The following is a 15,359-nucleotide window of genomic DNA, read 5'->3' as shown; positions in this document are numbered from 1 at the left end:
TTATTTACACTGTGTTTTTTCTTTTATGGGAAAAGGGGGGTGATTCAAACTTTTAATAGGGAAGGGGTTAAATGATGTTTATTCACTTTTTTTTGCACTTTTTTTTTGCAGTGTTATAGGTCCCATAGGGACCTATAACACTGCACACACTGATCTTCTACATTGATCACTGGTTTCTCATAAGAAACCAGTGATCGATGATTCTGCCGCATGACTGCTCATGCCTGGATCTCAGGCACTGAGCAGTCATTCGGCGATCGGACAGCGAGGAGGCAGGAAGGGGCCCTCCCGCTGTCCTGTCAGCTGTTCGGGATGCCGCGATTTCACCGCGGCTATCCCGAACAGCCCACTGAGCTAGCCGGCATGCTTTCGGTTTCACTTTAGACGCGGCGTTCAACTTTGAACGCCGCGTCTAAAGGGTTAATAGCGCGCGGCACAGCGATCAATGCCGCGCGCTATTAGCCACGGGTCCCGGCCGTTGTTAGAGGCCGGGCCCGACCCGCTATGACGCGGGGCCACGCCGTGGCCCCGCGTTATAGATCGGGAGTGGACACATGACGTTCCAGTACGTCATGTGTCCTTAAGGGGTTAAAGTTCATATTCACAAAAAGGTAAATATCAAAACCATTAACAGCCGTTCTAAATTATAGAGAGAGCATATCTTATGGATTCAATTATATGGCGGTATTATTGCACTCTAGAAGCTATGATTTACACGCACTTATAGAAGTCTACTGTACACTTCTTTGGATGCTGTTTCACATCGGTTTTCCTACTATCATGATATGGTAGCACACATAATACATAGGCATAGGGACTTCATTACCTACCATTCAGGCTATAAAATTAAGTCCTTAAAGTAATACTCTAAAAAAAAAAAAAAAAAAATAGACTGGCACCAGAAACATATACAGATTTGTGCATTACCTCTATTTAAAGATTAAAGCCTTTCAGTACTTAAAGGGGTTATCCACAATAAATGTTATTACTTACCTGTCAGACAGTAATGGACGTACTAAGAAGGATCTGTGCTTGTCCTGGGGCTGAATGACTGTGTAGCGAGTCCAACATAACATTGCTGCTTTCTTTTTGTGAAATGGCTATTTCATGTTGGAGTTCCCTCCCTCCAACTACAAGTCCCAGGATACCATGTTTGTAATTATGAGGTCACTTTTCTCCCTCCCACACATCAGCCACCCCACCCATTGAAGCACACCTGGGACACTTCCCTTCAGCCTTGTGGAGAATGATTCCCCCCCCACCCAGCAGTCGCTCCACCCACTGAAGCAGACAGACTCCCTTTGCACATCTGCACTGCAACCTAAGAAAACCTCAGACAACTGTAATTTTGTATGCTGTTAAAAATAAGCATCGGTGCAAAGGTCACAGAATAATTGCGAGACCACAAGCAAACACAGGTACATACACATTATTATGAACTGCAATAACTTTACAGTCCCTGTAGCATAGTCAAATAAAAAAAAAAATCCTGGAATACTTCGTTAACCCCTTTAGTACCAAGCCCATTTTGACCTTGAGGACCAGGCACAAAATTTGTCACAACATTTTCGGCTCGGCGGCCTGCACAAATTAGTTCAGCTTTCAGGTGCTCCGGTGGGCTGGAAAAGGTGGATACAGTCCTGGGGGAGAGTTTCCAGCCCACCGGAGCACCTGAAAGCTGAACTAATTAATGCAGGCTAAAGTCAGCAACTGCCAAGCTGCGAGGTTCCTGACAAATCGAATTGCTGCAACTTCACTCATCTCTAATACCCATGATTACATAATTTTCTATTATTTTTGCGCTTACAAAAAAATCACAAACTTTTTAACCAAATTAGTATGTTAAAAAGAATGCTAATACTGTTCAGTGCTATTCATAGGCAGTGTTATCGGATATCTTCTGCTCTGGTATGCTGGATCTCAGACCAGAGCAGAAGAAGCCGGGAAGGCGACGGAGGCAGGTGAGGGGACCTCAGTCTGCCATGTTAGCTGATCTGATCCCCGCGGCCGTGCCGCAGGCGCTCAGATCAGCATAAAATGTAGCCGCAGATGCCGTGATCTGTATTGTTAATGGCAGAGATTCGGGTGATCATGGATTTTGGCCATTACCAGCAGGTCCCTGGCTGCTATCAGCAGCCGAGACCTGCCGCACATGATCCGATCAGCGCTCCGATGCTCGCTGGCATGTACAGGACACAAATATACGTCCGTGGTCGATAAAGTACATTTACGTCCGTGGTCGTTAAAGGGTTAAGAGAGCAGGAGAGGTTTGCTCTGAGGTTTGACCCATGTTTTGGAAAATTCCTGGCATGGACAGGTGGCAGCAGGGAGCACCATGTTGGATTGCTAAGAACTGCAGCCTTCTCTGGGGCATACCATAGCCAATAAGTACTAAAATTTAGATTTTTTTTAATAGAGGTAATTGAAATTTGTATAACTTTCTGGCAAGGCCAAATACAGAGATACATTGAATGGAAATGCCAGAACCTCTGCAATTTAGTTTTTTCTTTCACAAAGAAATTTCTTGAGCTCTGGTATTTTTGTTCAAATCTTGCAATAACAAATAAGTAAATGTATCATTCTTTTCAAACGTATGGCTTTTATATGCCATTTTTTTTAAACTTACTTTTGCTTACCTGCAACCTATTTATCAAATAGTCGCACAACCTTGATTAATAAATCGCAAATAAGCAAATACCGGGAAACCCGCTTACAAAAGCATTTTTTAAAGCAGAGAAGTTTTCCCTTATGTTAATGGCCAAAGTTCTTCATCAACTCTTTATTACCAGTAGCGTTGCTAGAAAGTGATGGGGGGGGGGGGCGCGTACCGCGTACCGCACCTGGTGACACCCTAACTGGACACTCCCCCAAGATTGCTGCCCCCATCCCCGTACTCTAGCATGGTGGAGTGGGAGCTTTCAGCTTCTGCTCCACCATTAACCCACCTTTCTTACGCTGCTTGCTCTTTGCTAAATTTGAGCTGTCGGGACGCGATCCACAGCAGAGCAGCGCAATGACGTCACATCATCGTGCTGGCGCAGGGACATCACGTCACTGTTGCTCGCACAGTGCCTGAACAGTAAGCTGTTTGCTGGGCTAGTTAATTTTCCTTTTTGTAACATCCTGCAGTAGAGTATGAGTGTGTGTGAGTGAGCAAGTGTTTGTGTGAATGTGTGTGTGTCTGTGTGTGTGTGAGGGTGTGTGAGTGTGTGTACATTAGCAGAAAAAGAATTGCATGAAACACCCATGCACAGTGGAAGAAAGCTGTAGAAAACACCAAAGGGGCACTGTATGGTACACAGTCCCTTATGAAAACTTAGTGACACATAAAAGGGGACATTTATTGTGAGGGAAACATGGCAGGGGGCATTATAAGTGGGAGGCACATGACGGGGGCATTATAGGTGAGGGACATATGACGAGGGCATTATATGTGAGGGGCACATGTCATGTGCCTCTCTCATATAATGCCCCATATGCTGTGCCCCTCACATATATTGCCCCGTCATGTGCCCTCCTGTTATGTGCCCCTCAATATAATGTCCAAAGTACGCCAGCATGTACATGTCCTAAAATTAACAAGGTGTGCAGTGTGTATTTTCAACCTTAAAATTAATAGTTATTAGTTATATAATAATTTTTTTCTATAATTAACATTAACATTAATGTAGAAGCTTCGTTTCATGATACAGAACAAGAAAAGTTGTTAAAGTGGGTGTTATTGTCCTTTTCTGTGGACGTATGCAGTTTCTGTAAGCCAGGTTGGACCTGGAATACATATGCAACTTTTAAATGGAAATGCAACTTTTTTCTTCACAAATAGCGACTATCACATTTGATAAATACATGAAAAAAATTACTATGTGAGCAGATTTCAGAAATGTGCGTTGGAATAAGCAAAAATCAGAAAGTCGCAGGATGTATAATTGTTTTTTAAGCAAAAAAAAATTTGAAAGCTTGATAAATCTCCTTCAAAGTTTTTATTGTATGTTATGTAACTTCTATATATAAAAAAGCTGAAATCATGTCTATAAAAAACTACTAGTACTCAACACAGCACAGCATGTGGTAGTATATGGGTGTGGAGACTGATTTTAGCTCTAATTTCTTTAAATGAAAATAGCACAAATCTTGGTGTTGCCAGGTACCTTCTGCTGGACTCCAACATTAATCTTTAATAATGCAATGCATTAGGGCCAGAGGTTACATTTTAACGTTAATTATTGTGGTTCTCTGTTTGAAGCTGAAGCCTTAAAAGCAAGAAACTCCTCTGGTAATTGCTAATGCAATCTATTTCCCTCTACTTGTAGGCTATGAATAAATACCATCACAAAATCGTATTCTAAAGCAAATCTTAAATCATTCAAATTGAAAAGTTTACAAATTTTAGCTTCCTATAAAATTTAAAGCGTTTCTGTCATCAAAAACAATTTTGGCACGTCAATCATAAATGCCAAATGTTGTTGATCAGTCTGCGATGGTAAGTTATTAGCCGGGGAAGTGGCCGACATTTCTCTGCATAGGTACAGTATAAGTGTCTAATAAGTTCAGTTCCCTGGAGTGCTCCTTTTTTAACTTGTCTTTTTCATTTTCAGCTCCATGTGGTGGACATTTCTCAGCGCCGAGTGGAGTCATACTTTCGCCAGGGTGGCCTGGTTATTATAAAGACTCACTGAATTGTGAATGGGTGATCGAAGCCGAACCTGAACGCTCCATTAAAATTACATTTGAAAGGTTAAGACTTCTTTTAGCTTTGTGTTTTTTTTTCTCTTAGAACAAAAATGTATAATAAATAATCTGATATATACTGTATATCTATCCCAAATTGTGTTGTCTCACAGAGATCAAATGGGGATTAATTCATAGGCCATATTTGACCCTTCTTAACCTTGAGCAATCTTATGCTTAAGGGTTTCCAACATTTTTTTCTAAGGCTATGAACTTATCATATTAACTCTGTAAGGCTAGTCTGAACATATTAAATCTGGCTTTTATTGATTTTAGAAACAAGATGCTTAGTAAAATTATGTAGCTATTGCAGATACATCACAAAATGATGTTTCATTTTACACTCAGATGATGAAAGTGTTAGTAAATGTATGTTTGTAAAGGATTTTATCTACCCAAGATATGATGTATATTGTATTCTACCATTAAATTACAGCAATAGAGTATCTAAAGAGTCACTGTCTCAGAATATTGAATTAAATATATCCTTTTATCTAGATAAATTAACTGTCCGATTTGCAAGAATCATGTAACAACACAAGAGGTAATAGGCAGATTTATACATAGTTTTCTGGGAAAAGATTCAGTACATTTCAGATTTTTCTATGCTTAGGAGTCCAGCGGGTGGTCATACTCACTGAATCTAAATAAAGAAAAAAAAATACATCAATCAGCGATAAGACCTCCCTTTGGACTATTTTCTATTCTTAGGAGTCCAGTGGGTGATCTTATTGGTGATTGATATATATCTCTGTATGGAAAGTCACAGGGGAACGGCTGTGAATCTTTGAGTGGTTCAGCCCACTGGACTCCTAAGCATAGAAAGAGCTGGGTTGTAAATGAATAAAGGATGTTATACTAAACCTTTTTCCCTAAAAAAATATACATCAATCTGCTCAGCTCCTCGTGTTCTATAACATGATTTCCACACATAAAACTATATTTATAACATAATAGGTTCCCTTTAGGATATTAATGGGTGGGGGCTGAGAATGGTTAGTAGTCGGTCAATGATAGGAGGAATCAGAAACTGTAGGATTTCATGAACAGTCTAAAAACACAAAATGCTGACCTAATATCACATTACTGTAGGACACCTTAAAATTTTCAACGGTCACTGTATATAAAAGTAAATTTTGTCTCATAAAGACAAGCCCAATACATATGCCATATTTGGGAAATATCCATCACTAAGCCATAGCAAAGTGCTGCTGTAAAAAGTGGTTCCTGCTCTAGAGGGCTGCACTTAGCCCATATGGTAGTACAAGATCATTTATGTAATACCCCATTTCTCCTGCACCCTAGATGATCATCCAGGATTTAAGCTACTTAACCAGTGGTGATCAGTTAGTCCTTATCTTGATAAAAGAGTTTCTGATTTTGGAGTTTAATCCAGTTTTAGAAGAATAAAAAGGGAATAAAAGTTGGAGAGCAAAATTGTGTGCAAGAAAATGATTGCCTTTTCAAGTAGAAAAGAGCCAATTAAATTCCTATTATTGCTTATGTGACTTTTTGTATTTAATTATTTTTTATTTTACTCCACAGATTTCAAACGGAACTTGACTATGATGTGTTAGAAGTTCATGATGGTCCAAACTTGTTATCACCACTTTTGGGGTCTTATAATGGAACCCAGGTCCCACAATTTCTGTTCAGCAGTGTGAATTACCTGTACCTGCTCTTCACTACAGACAACAGCCGATCCAATAATGGATTTAAGATACATTATGAGAGTGAGTACTATGTATATTGAAAAAATAAAGCAGATAAAGAATCAGCTTTTGCCTGGAGATCACATGACTAGGTTACGAAGCTGGTTCACACAATATAACTGGGCTTGTTGCCCTAACATGCAACAACACCTCTATTTTTCAAGGCCAAGATTTATAGTTGGACAATGTCATTAATACATGGGCCAGGTCATTAAAGGGGTACACTGGTGGAAACTTTTTTTTTTTTTTAATCAACTGGTGCTAGAAAGTTAAACATATTTTTCAAATACTTCTTCTAAAGTACTTATTAGCATCTGTATACAACAGAGTGATATACAGCCGCTAATAAGTACTGGAATGATTAAGAATTTTTAATAGAAGTAATTTACAAATCTATTTAACTTAACTCAGTAATTAAAAAAAAGTTTTCCCCGGGAGTACTTCTTTAAGCTTAAGCAATAGTCTATTTAAGGAAAATATATTTATTTTGTAAATACACATTATATATATATGTATATATATATATATATATATATATATATATATATATATATATATATACATATATACGAGGTACTCCGCCCCTAGAATTCTTATCCCCTATCCAAAGATAGGGGATAAGATGTTGTAATTGCCGGGGTCCCACCGATGGGGACCCCAGCAATCTCTGCTGCGGCACCCAAGTCATTCTATGCATGGAGCAAACTCCGCTCCGTGCCCGATGACTGGGGATGCCAGCCGCCACGCCCCCTCCATTCATGTCTATGGTAGGAGGCATGATGCCTTTGTACTAGCCGTCACGCCCCCTCCTATAGACATGAATGGAGGGGGCATGGCATGAAGTCACAAATGCAGAATCTGCAAGCTTCCATGTTCCGGACCCTGTCGCTGCCGCACCTTGAGATCTAACATATTATTCCTTATCCTTTGGAGTGCCCCTTTAAGGGCTGGTCATGCAAGACTCCTGCTAATGATAATGGTGTACCTGCTGTGCAAAAAGTGCAGGAACTTAGTTCCCACGAGCCCTGCACACACACACACACACACACACACACACACACACACATACATATATATATATATATATATATATATATATATATATATATATATATGCATCTTGTGTAAACAAGAGGATGTCTGTCTTAGCTGTATAAGGCTTGTAGTTGCATAAGAGAATAAAGTAACATACAAGTGTAATTATTATTAGATAGATAGATAGATAGATAGATGATCCTTGACACAAGATGTTATAATGTTAATTTATATTTTGTTAAGACTTACAGGTAAAATTGTCTGTATGTTGCTGTTGATTTAGGTGTAACAGTGGATACACATTCATGCTTGGATCCTGGGATACCTGTACATGGTCATCGCTATGGCTATAACTTCTCAATTGGATCCTCTGTTTCCTTTGGATGTCAGCCTGGATATACACTCAGCTACGAAGAACCCTTGTCATGTGAGAAGAATCATTGGTGGAGCTATCCTCTTCCCACTTGTGATGGTAAGATCAACCTGACCCTTTATAAAACACATAAACTTAACTGTGTCATTCATCCCCATGGGCTTTATCTAGTATTTCAGCTTAGCCTCATTTGAAAAATACCTGAAAGTTTTTGTTCAGTAGCTATGGAATACAGTGTATGATGGGATTGTGGACAACTAAATGCCTGGGCGAATCTTTACGTCAAGGACTGATACCAAAGTAATGTTGTGCAAATGACTGCTTTTTTAATTTATTTATTTATTTATTTTTTTGTTTTAGTTTTTTATGTTCTGTTAATTTCCACAACATGAAAAACACCCTATGACATAGATTCCTTGTGACATATGTTCTAGGAGACATCAAGGAGCTATGAATGTCAGTGTCATTTTCACATTCAGTAAATGTCTTAACTGTCAAAAGAGGATAGCGCTAGAGGCCTAGTATATTTGGGAGATTTGGTTTACGTCTTATAAAAATATGATGATATAAATTAAGAAATATATCAATTATATAGATAAGAAGCATGATAGATCCTTTGAGCAGTATTTAAACCTCACATTGAAAAGTATTTTTTTATATATTTCCTCTCTGTCCTTTGATTAAAAAATAAATAAATAATAATGATAATAATAATAATAGTAAAAAAAAAAAGAACCAATTAGAGGATAAATCCACTTCTTATTCAAGCTATGTATTTTCAGAGTGGAATTACTCTCTGAATTCTGCCTGGAAATTCCCGTGCAGCAGCGTCCCATGTTTGTTGTTCTAAATAGGATGCTGCTTCACCATTCACACTATGGAATTTCCGCAGCAGAAGTTCCTCTGCTGAAATTCCTTATCCCAGACCCTGACATAAGAATGGTCATGCTTATACGTTTACCGGAATTTGCTCAGAAATGTATTGCCGTCAATGGAGACATAAGACTACTGAGTGGTCCTAGCGCTGTCTTGTTTTGCTGGTGCCTGCTGCCCACAGAATCTCTGCCCTTACTACAAAGATAACATAGTGTAAATGGTTCCTTGGGACAAATATGTACAGATTTTACCTGTAGAGTTTCAAAACTAAAATCTACAGCAGAATACAGTACAAGCTTTTACCAAACCTCTTTCACATGCTACAGGAATTCAAGTGGTTCAGAATCTTAAATTCTTATGTAAATTATTGACATTGATTGTTTGTTGATTTGATGTAGGTTTTCCCTATTGACTGTAGTTATGAAATAGAAATAAATTGCAATTAATTTAATAACTAATCCAAACTTCAGGTTATCGGTGGGTAAGGGGGGCAGGGGGCTGGAGGTCTTCTATAGGGTCACCTTCTTTTAATCATATAGGGGGGCATTTACTAAGGGGTTTAGTCATTTTTTTCTGACTATTTTTGGCGCAAAATTGTCGCAATTGCGCCTACCCTATAAATTGTGCTACTTTCCCTAGCAAGAGCTAGAAAGTCAAATTTTTTTTCCCGCTTAATTTACGCAAGTTTTCAGTTTTGACTTGCAGTGGTCAGGAATTTATTAACTGAGACAGTCGCAGTTGCGCAATAAACTGTCGCAACGGCCGTAAAAATTGACTAAATTTACTCCAGCTCCAACATGGAGCAGGAAAAGCTGCTGCCGCCCGGGCTCCGACATACTTTCTCCCCGCTACTCTCACTGCGCTACCGGGGAACTACAGTGATTTATATTCCCCCCCCCCCCCCCCTCTCACCTGCCAGCGCCACACAACTCCCATCTGTCTGCTGTTGCAAGACTACAAGTCCCAGCATGGCCTTACAGTGAGGACACGCTGGGAGTTGTAGTCTTGTAGCAGCGGGAGCTGAGCGGCGCGTGCGGGAGACAAGGGGAGGGGAGGGGGGGGGGTAGCGGGGAGGCCGTGTGAGGAGCCCGGACGGGAGACAAGGGGGGTAGCGGGGAGACCGTATGAGGAGCCCGGGCGGCTGCACTGTAATGTCAGCCCGGGCTCCTGCCCTGAGAGCCATAGGCTTTGGCTGTCAGGGCATGCTGGGTGTTGTAGTTTTGCAACAGCTGGAGGGCCACAGTTTGCAGACCACTGGTGTGTGGTCTGTAAACTGTAGTCCTCCAGCTGTTGCAAAACTAAACAGCTGAAGGGGACCGGCGAAGAAGTTCACTTACCCTTCCGAGGCTCCAGCGACGATCGCTGACGGAGATCGTCGCGCGGCACTGTCGCGCGGCAGTGTCGCGCGGCAGTGTCGTGCAGCGCTGGATCCTACGGAAGCCGGTAAGTTGCGCAAGCTTCCCAACCAGGGTGCCTCCAAATGTTGCAAGACTACAACTCCCAGCATGCCTGGACACCCTTTGGCTGTCCGGGCATGCTGGGAGTTGTAGTTTTGCAACAGCTGGAGGCACCCTTGCTGGGAAACACTGGCCTAAAACAGTGTTTCCCAACCAGGGTGCCTCCAGATGTTGCAAGACTACAACTCCCAGCATGCCTGGACAGCCATTGGCTGTCCAGGCATGCTGGGAGTTGTAGTTTTGCAACAGCTGGAGGCACCCTTGTTGGGAAACACTGGCCTAAAACAGTGTTTCCCAACCAGGGTGCCTCCAGATGTTGCAAGACTACAACTCCCAGCATGCCTGGACAGCCATTGGCTGTCCGGGCATGCTGGGAGTTGTAGTTTTGCAACAGCTGGAGGCACCCTTGTTGGGAAACACTGGCCTAAAACAGTGTTTCCCAACCAGGGTGCCTCCAGATGTTGCAAGACTACAACTCCCAGCATGCCTGGACAGCCATTGGCTGTCCAGGCATGCTGGGAGTTGTAGTTTTGCAACAGCTGGAGGGCCACAGTTTGCAGACCCCTGGTTTGTGGTCTGTAAACTGTAGTCCTCCAGCTGTTGCAAAACTAAACAGCTGAAGGGGACCGGCGAAGACGATCACTTACCCTTCCGAGGCTCCAGCGACGATCGCTGTCGGAGATCGTCGCGCGGCAGTGTCGCGCGGCAGTGTCGTGCAGCGCTGGATCCTACGGAAGCCGGTAAGTTGCGCAGGCTTCCCAACCAGGGTGCCTCCAGTTGTTGCAAGACTACAACTCCCAGCATGCCTGGACAGCCTTTGACTGTCCAGGCATGCTGGGGCTTGTAGTTTTGCAACATCTGGAGGCACCCTGGTTGGGAAACACTGTTTTAGGCCAGTGTTTCCCAGCCAGGTTGCCTCCAGATGTTGCAAAACTACAACTCCCAGCATGCCTAGACAGCCTTTGACTGTCCAGGCATGCTGGGACTTGTAGTTTTGCAACATCTGGAGGCACCTTGGTTGGGAAACACTGTTTTATTCCAGTGTTTCCCAGCCAGGTTGCCTCCAGATGTTGCAAAACTACAACTCCCAGCATGCCTAGACAGCCTTTGACTGTCCAGGCATGCTGGGGCTTGTAGTTTTGCAACATCTGGAGGCACCCTGGTTGGGAAACACTGTTTTAGGCCAGTGTTTCCCAGCCAGGTTGCCTCCAGATGTTGCAAAACTACAACTCCCAGCATGCCTAGACAGCCTTTGACTGTCCAGGCATGCTGGGACTTGTAGTTTTGCAACATCTGGAGGCACCCTGGTTGGGAAACACTGTTTTAGGCCAGTGTTTCCCAGCCAGGTTGCCTCCAGATGTTGCAAAACTACAACTCCCAGCATGCCTAGACAGCCTTTGACTGTCCAGGCATGCTGGGACTTGTAGTTTTGCAACATCTGGAGGCACCCTGGTTGGGAAACACTGTTTTAGGCCAGTGTTTCCCAGCCAGGTTGCCTCCAGATGTTGCAAAACTACAACTCCCAGCATGCCTAGACAGCCTTTGACTGTCCAGGCATGCTGGGGCTTGTAGTTTTGCAACATCTGAAGGCACCCTGGTTGGGAAACACTGGCCTAAAACAGTGTTTCCCAACCAGGGTGCCTCCAGATGTTGCAAAACTACAAGTCCCAGGTTGGGAAACACTGTGCCCGGCCTCCGCCCCACCTTACTGTAAGGGCATGCTGGGAGTTGTAGTCCTGCAGCTGGGGGCAGGGGACAAGCTTGTCACATTTATTATCACCTGCTCACACATCTCCTGCACCACACAACTACAACTCCCAGCATGTCCTTACTGTAAGGGCATGCTGGCAGTTGTAGTCGTGCGGGGCGGGAGATGTGTGAGCAGGTGATAATAAATGTACTAACCCATTTTTTTTGTTTTCTTCTCATTTCAGATCCGTTTATCCTGTGGACTCCTTCGGATTCGGTGGACTACTTCGATGACCAGCGTTTTTCTTTGTTTGATTTTAATAAAATGGTTAACGAGGGCTTGTGGGGGAGTGTTTTTTGTAATAAAAATTTTTTAAAACCTGTTGTGTTTTTTTCTTACTTTACTAGACAGGCTTAGTAGTGGAAGCTGTCTTATAGACAGAGTCCATTACTAACCTGGGCTTAGCGCTAGCCACAAAAACAGCTAGCGCTAACCCCCTATTATTACCCCGGTACCCAACGCCACAGGGGTGCCGGGAAGAGCCGGTACCAACAGGCCTGGAGCGTCAAAAATGGCGCTCCTGGGCCTAGGCGGTAACAGGCTGGCGTTATTTAGGCTGGGGAGGGCCAGTAACAATGGTCCTCGCCCACCCTGGGAACGTCAGGCTATTACTGTTTGGTTGGTATTTGGCTGAGAATGAAAATAGGGGGGACCCTATGCGTTTTTTTTTTTTTAAATAAATAATTAAATATATTAAAAAAACGCATAGGGTCCCCCTATTTTTATTCTCAACCAAATACCAACCAAACAGTAAGAGCCTGACGTTACCAGGGTGGGCGAGGACCATTGTTACTGGCCCTCCCCAACCTAAATAACGCCAGCCTGTTACCGCCTAGGCCCAGGAGCGCCATTTTTGACGCTCCGGGCCTGTTGGTACCGGCTCTTCCCGGCACCCCTGTGGTGTTGGGTACCGGGGTAATAATTGGGGGTTAGCGCTAGCTGTTTTTGTGGCTAACGCTAAGCCCGGCTTAGTAATGGACTCAGTCTATAAGACAGCTTCCACTACTAAGCCTGTCTAGTAAAGTAAAATAAAAATAAAACACAACAGGTTTTAAAAAAAATTTATTACAAAAAACACTCCCCCACAAGCCCTCGTTAACCATTTTATTAACATCAAGCAAAGAAAAACGCTGGTCATCGAAGTAGTCCACCGAATCCGAAGGAGTCCACAGGATACACAGATCTGTAGAAGAAGTAACCAAAAAAAAAAAAAGTGTAAGTACATTTAGGGAGAAAAAAACTGTTAAAAAAATGTAATAAACACACACACACACACACACTAAACGCCGTTTACCACTTCTGAGCCATGACTACAATTTACAGTGATCCCTCAACTTACAATGGCCTCAACATACAATAGTTTCAACATACAATGGTCTTTTCTGGACCATCGTAAGTTGAAACCAGACTCAACATACAATGCTACAGACAGTCCAGATCTGTAAAACGTGTCAATGGCTGGAAGAACCAACCAATCAAAATGGGCATTCACTGGTAAAACCCCTGTATTACTGAAGTGTATGCACTGGCTGGTATTACATGTTCTGTACACTTTACCTGTATCAGGGTTAGCTGCTCTTTTGGACACCAGGTGAGGGCAACTCCATTACTTGTTTTGGACATTGCCTGTACTGTACAGGACCCCTGAAGAAGCTCCTGTCCTCTACATAGACCAGTGTTTGCCAAGCAGGGTGGCCCCATTTTTTGCAAAACTACAACTCCCAGCATGCCCGGACAGCCTTTGGCTGTCCAGGCATGCTGGGAGTTATAGTTTTGCAACAGCTGGAGGCTCCCTGCTTGGGAAACACTGACATAGACAGTGATTTACAGCTCCCAGCAGATCTTTCTTACTTTTATATGTAAGGATTTGCTTTATCTATATCAGTTATCTACTTATTTTTCTTTGTCCCTTTTTCCTATTTTTGGATGACATTTTGGTGCCTTTAGAACCAATTACCCTGTTTCCATAGAGTTATGGTCTCAACATACAATGGTTTCAACTTACAATGGTTTTCCTGGAACCAATTAATATTGTAACTTGAGGGACCACTGTAGTTATTGAATTATTTAGATGTGGTGAAAAAGCTAAAAAAAACTCAAAAACAAAAGATCCAGAAGGAAACCAGCAGCCAAACCTATTCAGACAGCAGGAAAAAGGAACAGACTATTTTTTCTACTACATGAAGTAAATTTCCCACTTTTGCCTATGTGTGCCAAATTTATTAATGACGTGCAAGAATTTAGTAAATTTGTCGCACATAGTCAAAAATGAAGTAGAAAAAAACAGGGTAAAAACCAGACTACATAGTAAAAGATTAGTAAATGCCCCCCATAGAGTTCTCCAACATTGTAAATGTTGGTCCTTATCCAGTTGCACCATACTGAAGCTCAGTGGTGACTGAGAGAAGAACACATCCCTTTTGGTGGAGCTTATTCCATTTTCTTATTACTTTCTTTAACTTGAAAATTGTGTTAAAGATCCAGACTGTGGTGACCCCATCAGTGGATGAGTACAGCTACTGGGATTTAGTGCAGATCCTGATAATAAAATGTAATCCTTATGTTTCAGTGTCCAACCCCTATCTTCCAAGGAAATATCTGTTTTACTTTTGATAAACAGAGCTGCATGGTTCATCCTGACATATGTGAAAAACACCATGTTTTTCTTTTCTTTTCCACCTACATTGTAGTTACATAACAATGAGTTGTCTGCTGGTAATTATAAGCTTCTTTCCCGTAACTTCATAGAGCATAGAAGGGCTTATTAAAGCAAATGCTTTACAGCCTATGTTAAACAATTAGATTATGTCATATTTTTAATCCAAGTTACACCATGAAAGTAAAAATCTAATTGTTTGCCATTGTCTAGTGCTTCCACAAAATGTGTTGACTAAATAAGACATGTTTTCATTCCAAGAAACCATCATTCTCCAATTTATCCGACTTCCATATCCTTTAAACCTCCTTTAAGCTTTTTTCTTGGCTCATTGCTAAGATTAAAGGGGTTATCCACCATAAGGTGACTTTAGTACTTACCTACCAGACAGTAATGGACATGCTTAGGAAGGATCTGTGCTCGTATTGGAGATAAATGGCTGTGTTGTGAGTCCACCATAACATTGCAGCTTTCTTTTTGTAAAATTGGCTATTTCCTGTTGGAGTTCCCTCCCTCCAATTACAAATCCCAAGATCCCTTGTCTGTAAGTATGAGGTCACTTTTCTCCCTCCCACACATCAGCCACCTCACTCATTGAAACACACCTGTGATCCTTTCCATGCAATAGACCAGTGTTTCCTAACCAGGGTGTCTCCAGCGGTTGCAAAACTGTAATTCCCTGAAATATGATCTCCCTCCAAACCCAGTGGTCACTTCTTCCATTGAAGCAGAAAGGGTGCTCAGTGCTCCGACCCCCCCCCCCCACCTTTGG

At 42.3% G+C, this 15,359-nt stretch overlaps 1 protein-coding gene across 6 annotated transcripts in view; it reads left to right on the top strand.

The window, feature by feature from the left end:
• The window catches only part of CSMD3 (CUB and Sushi multiple domains 3), a 1,342,864-nt gene that overhangs the window by 726,861 nt on the left and 600,644 nt on the right, over positions 1–15,359 (top strand). For all 6 annotated transcript variants that reach the window (XM_056522623.1, XM_056522621.1, XM_056522626.1 and 3 more), the window contains 3 exons: positions 4,596–4,734; positions 6,274–6,461; positions 7,759–7,947. In XM_056522623.1, coding sequence (XP_056378598.1) covers positions 4,596–4,734; positions 6,274–6,461; positions 7,759–7,947 — 516 coding nt within the window. The remainder of the gene's footprint in view (positions 1–4,595; positions 4,735–6,273; positions 6,462–7,758; positions 7,948–15,359) is intronic.

This window comes from Hyla sarda, chromosome 5 (assembly GCF_029499605.1).
Source record: "Hyla sarda isolate aHylSar1 chromosome 5, aHylSar1.hap1, whole genome shotgun sequence".
NCBI lineage: Eukaryota > Metazoa > Chordata > Amphibia > Anura > Hylidae > Hyla > Hyla sarda.
Note: the sequence above shows the minus strand (reverse complement) of the source record. Positions and strands in the feature narration are given on the sequence as shown.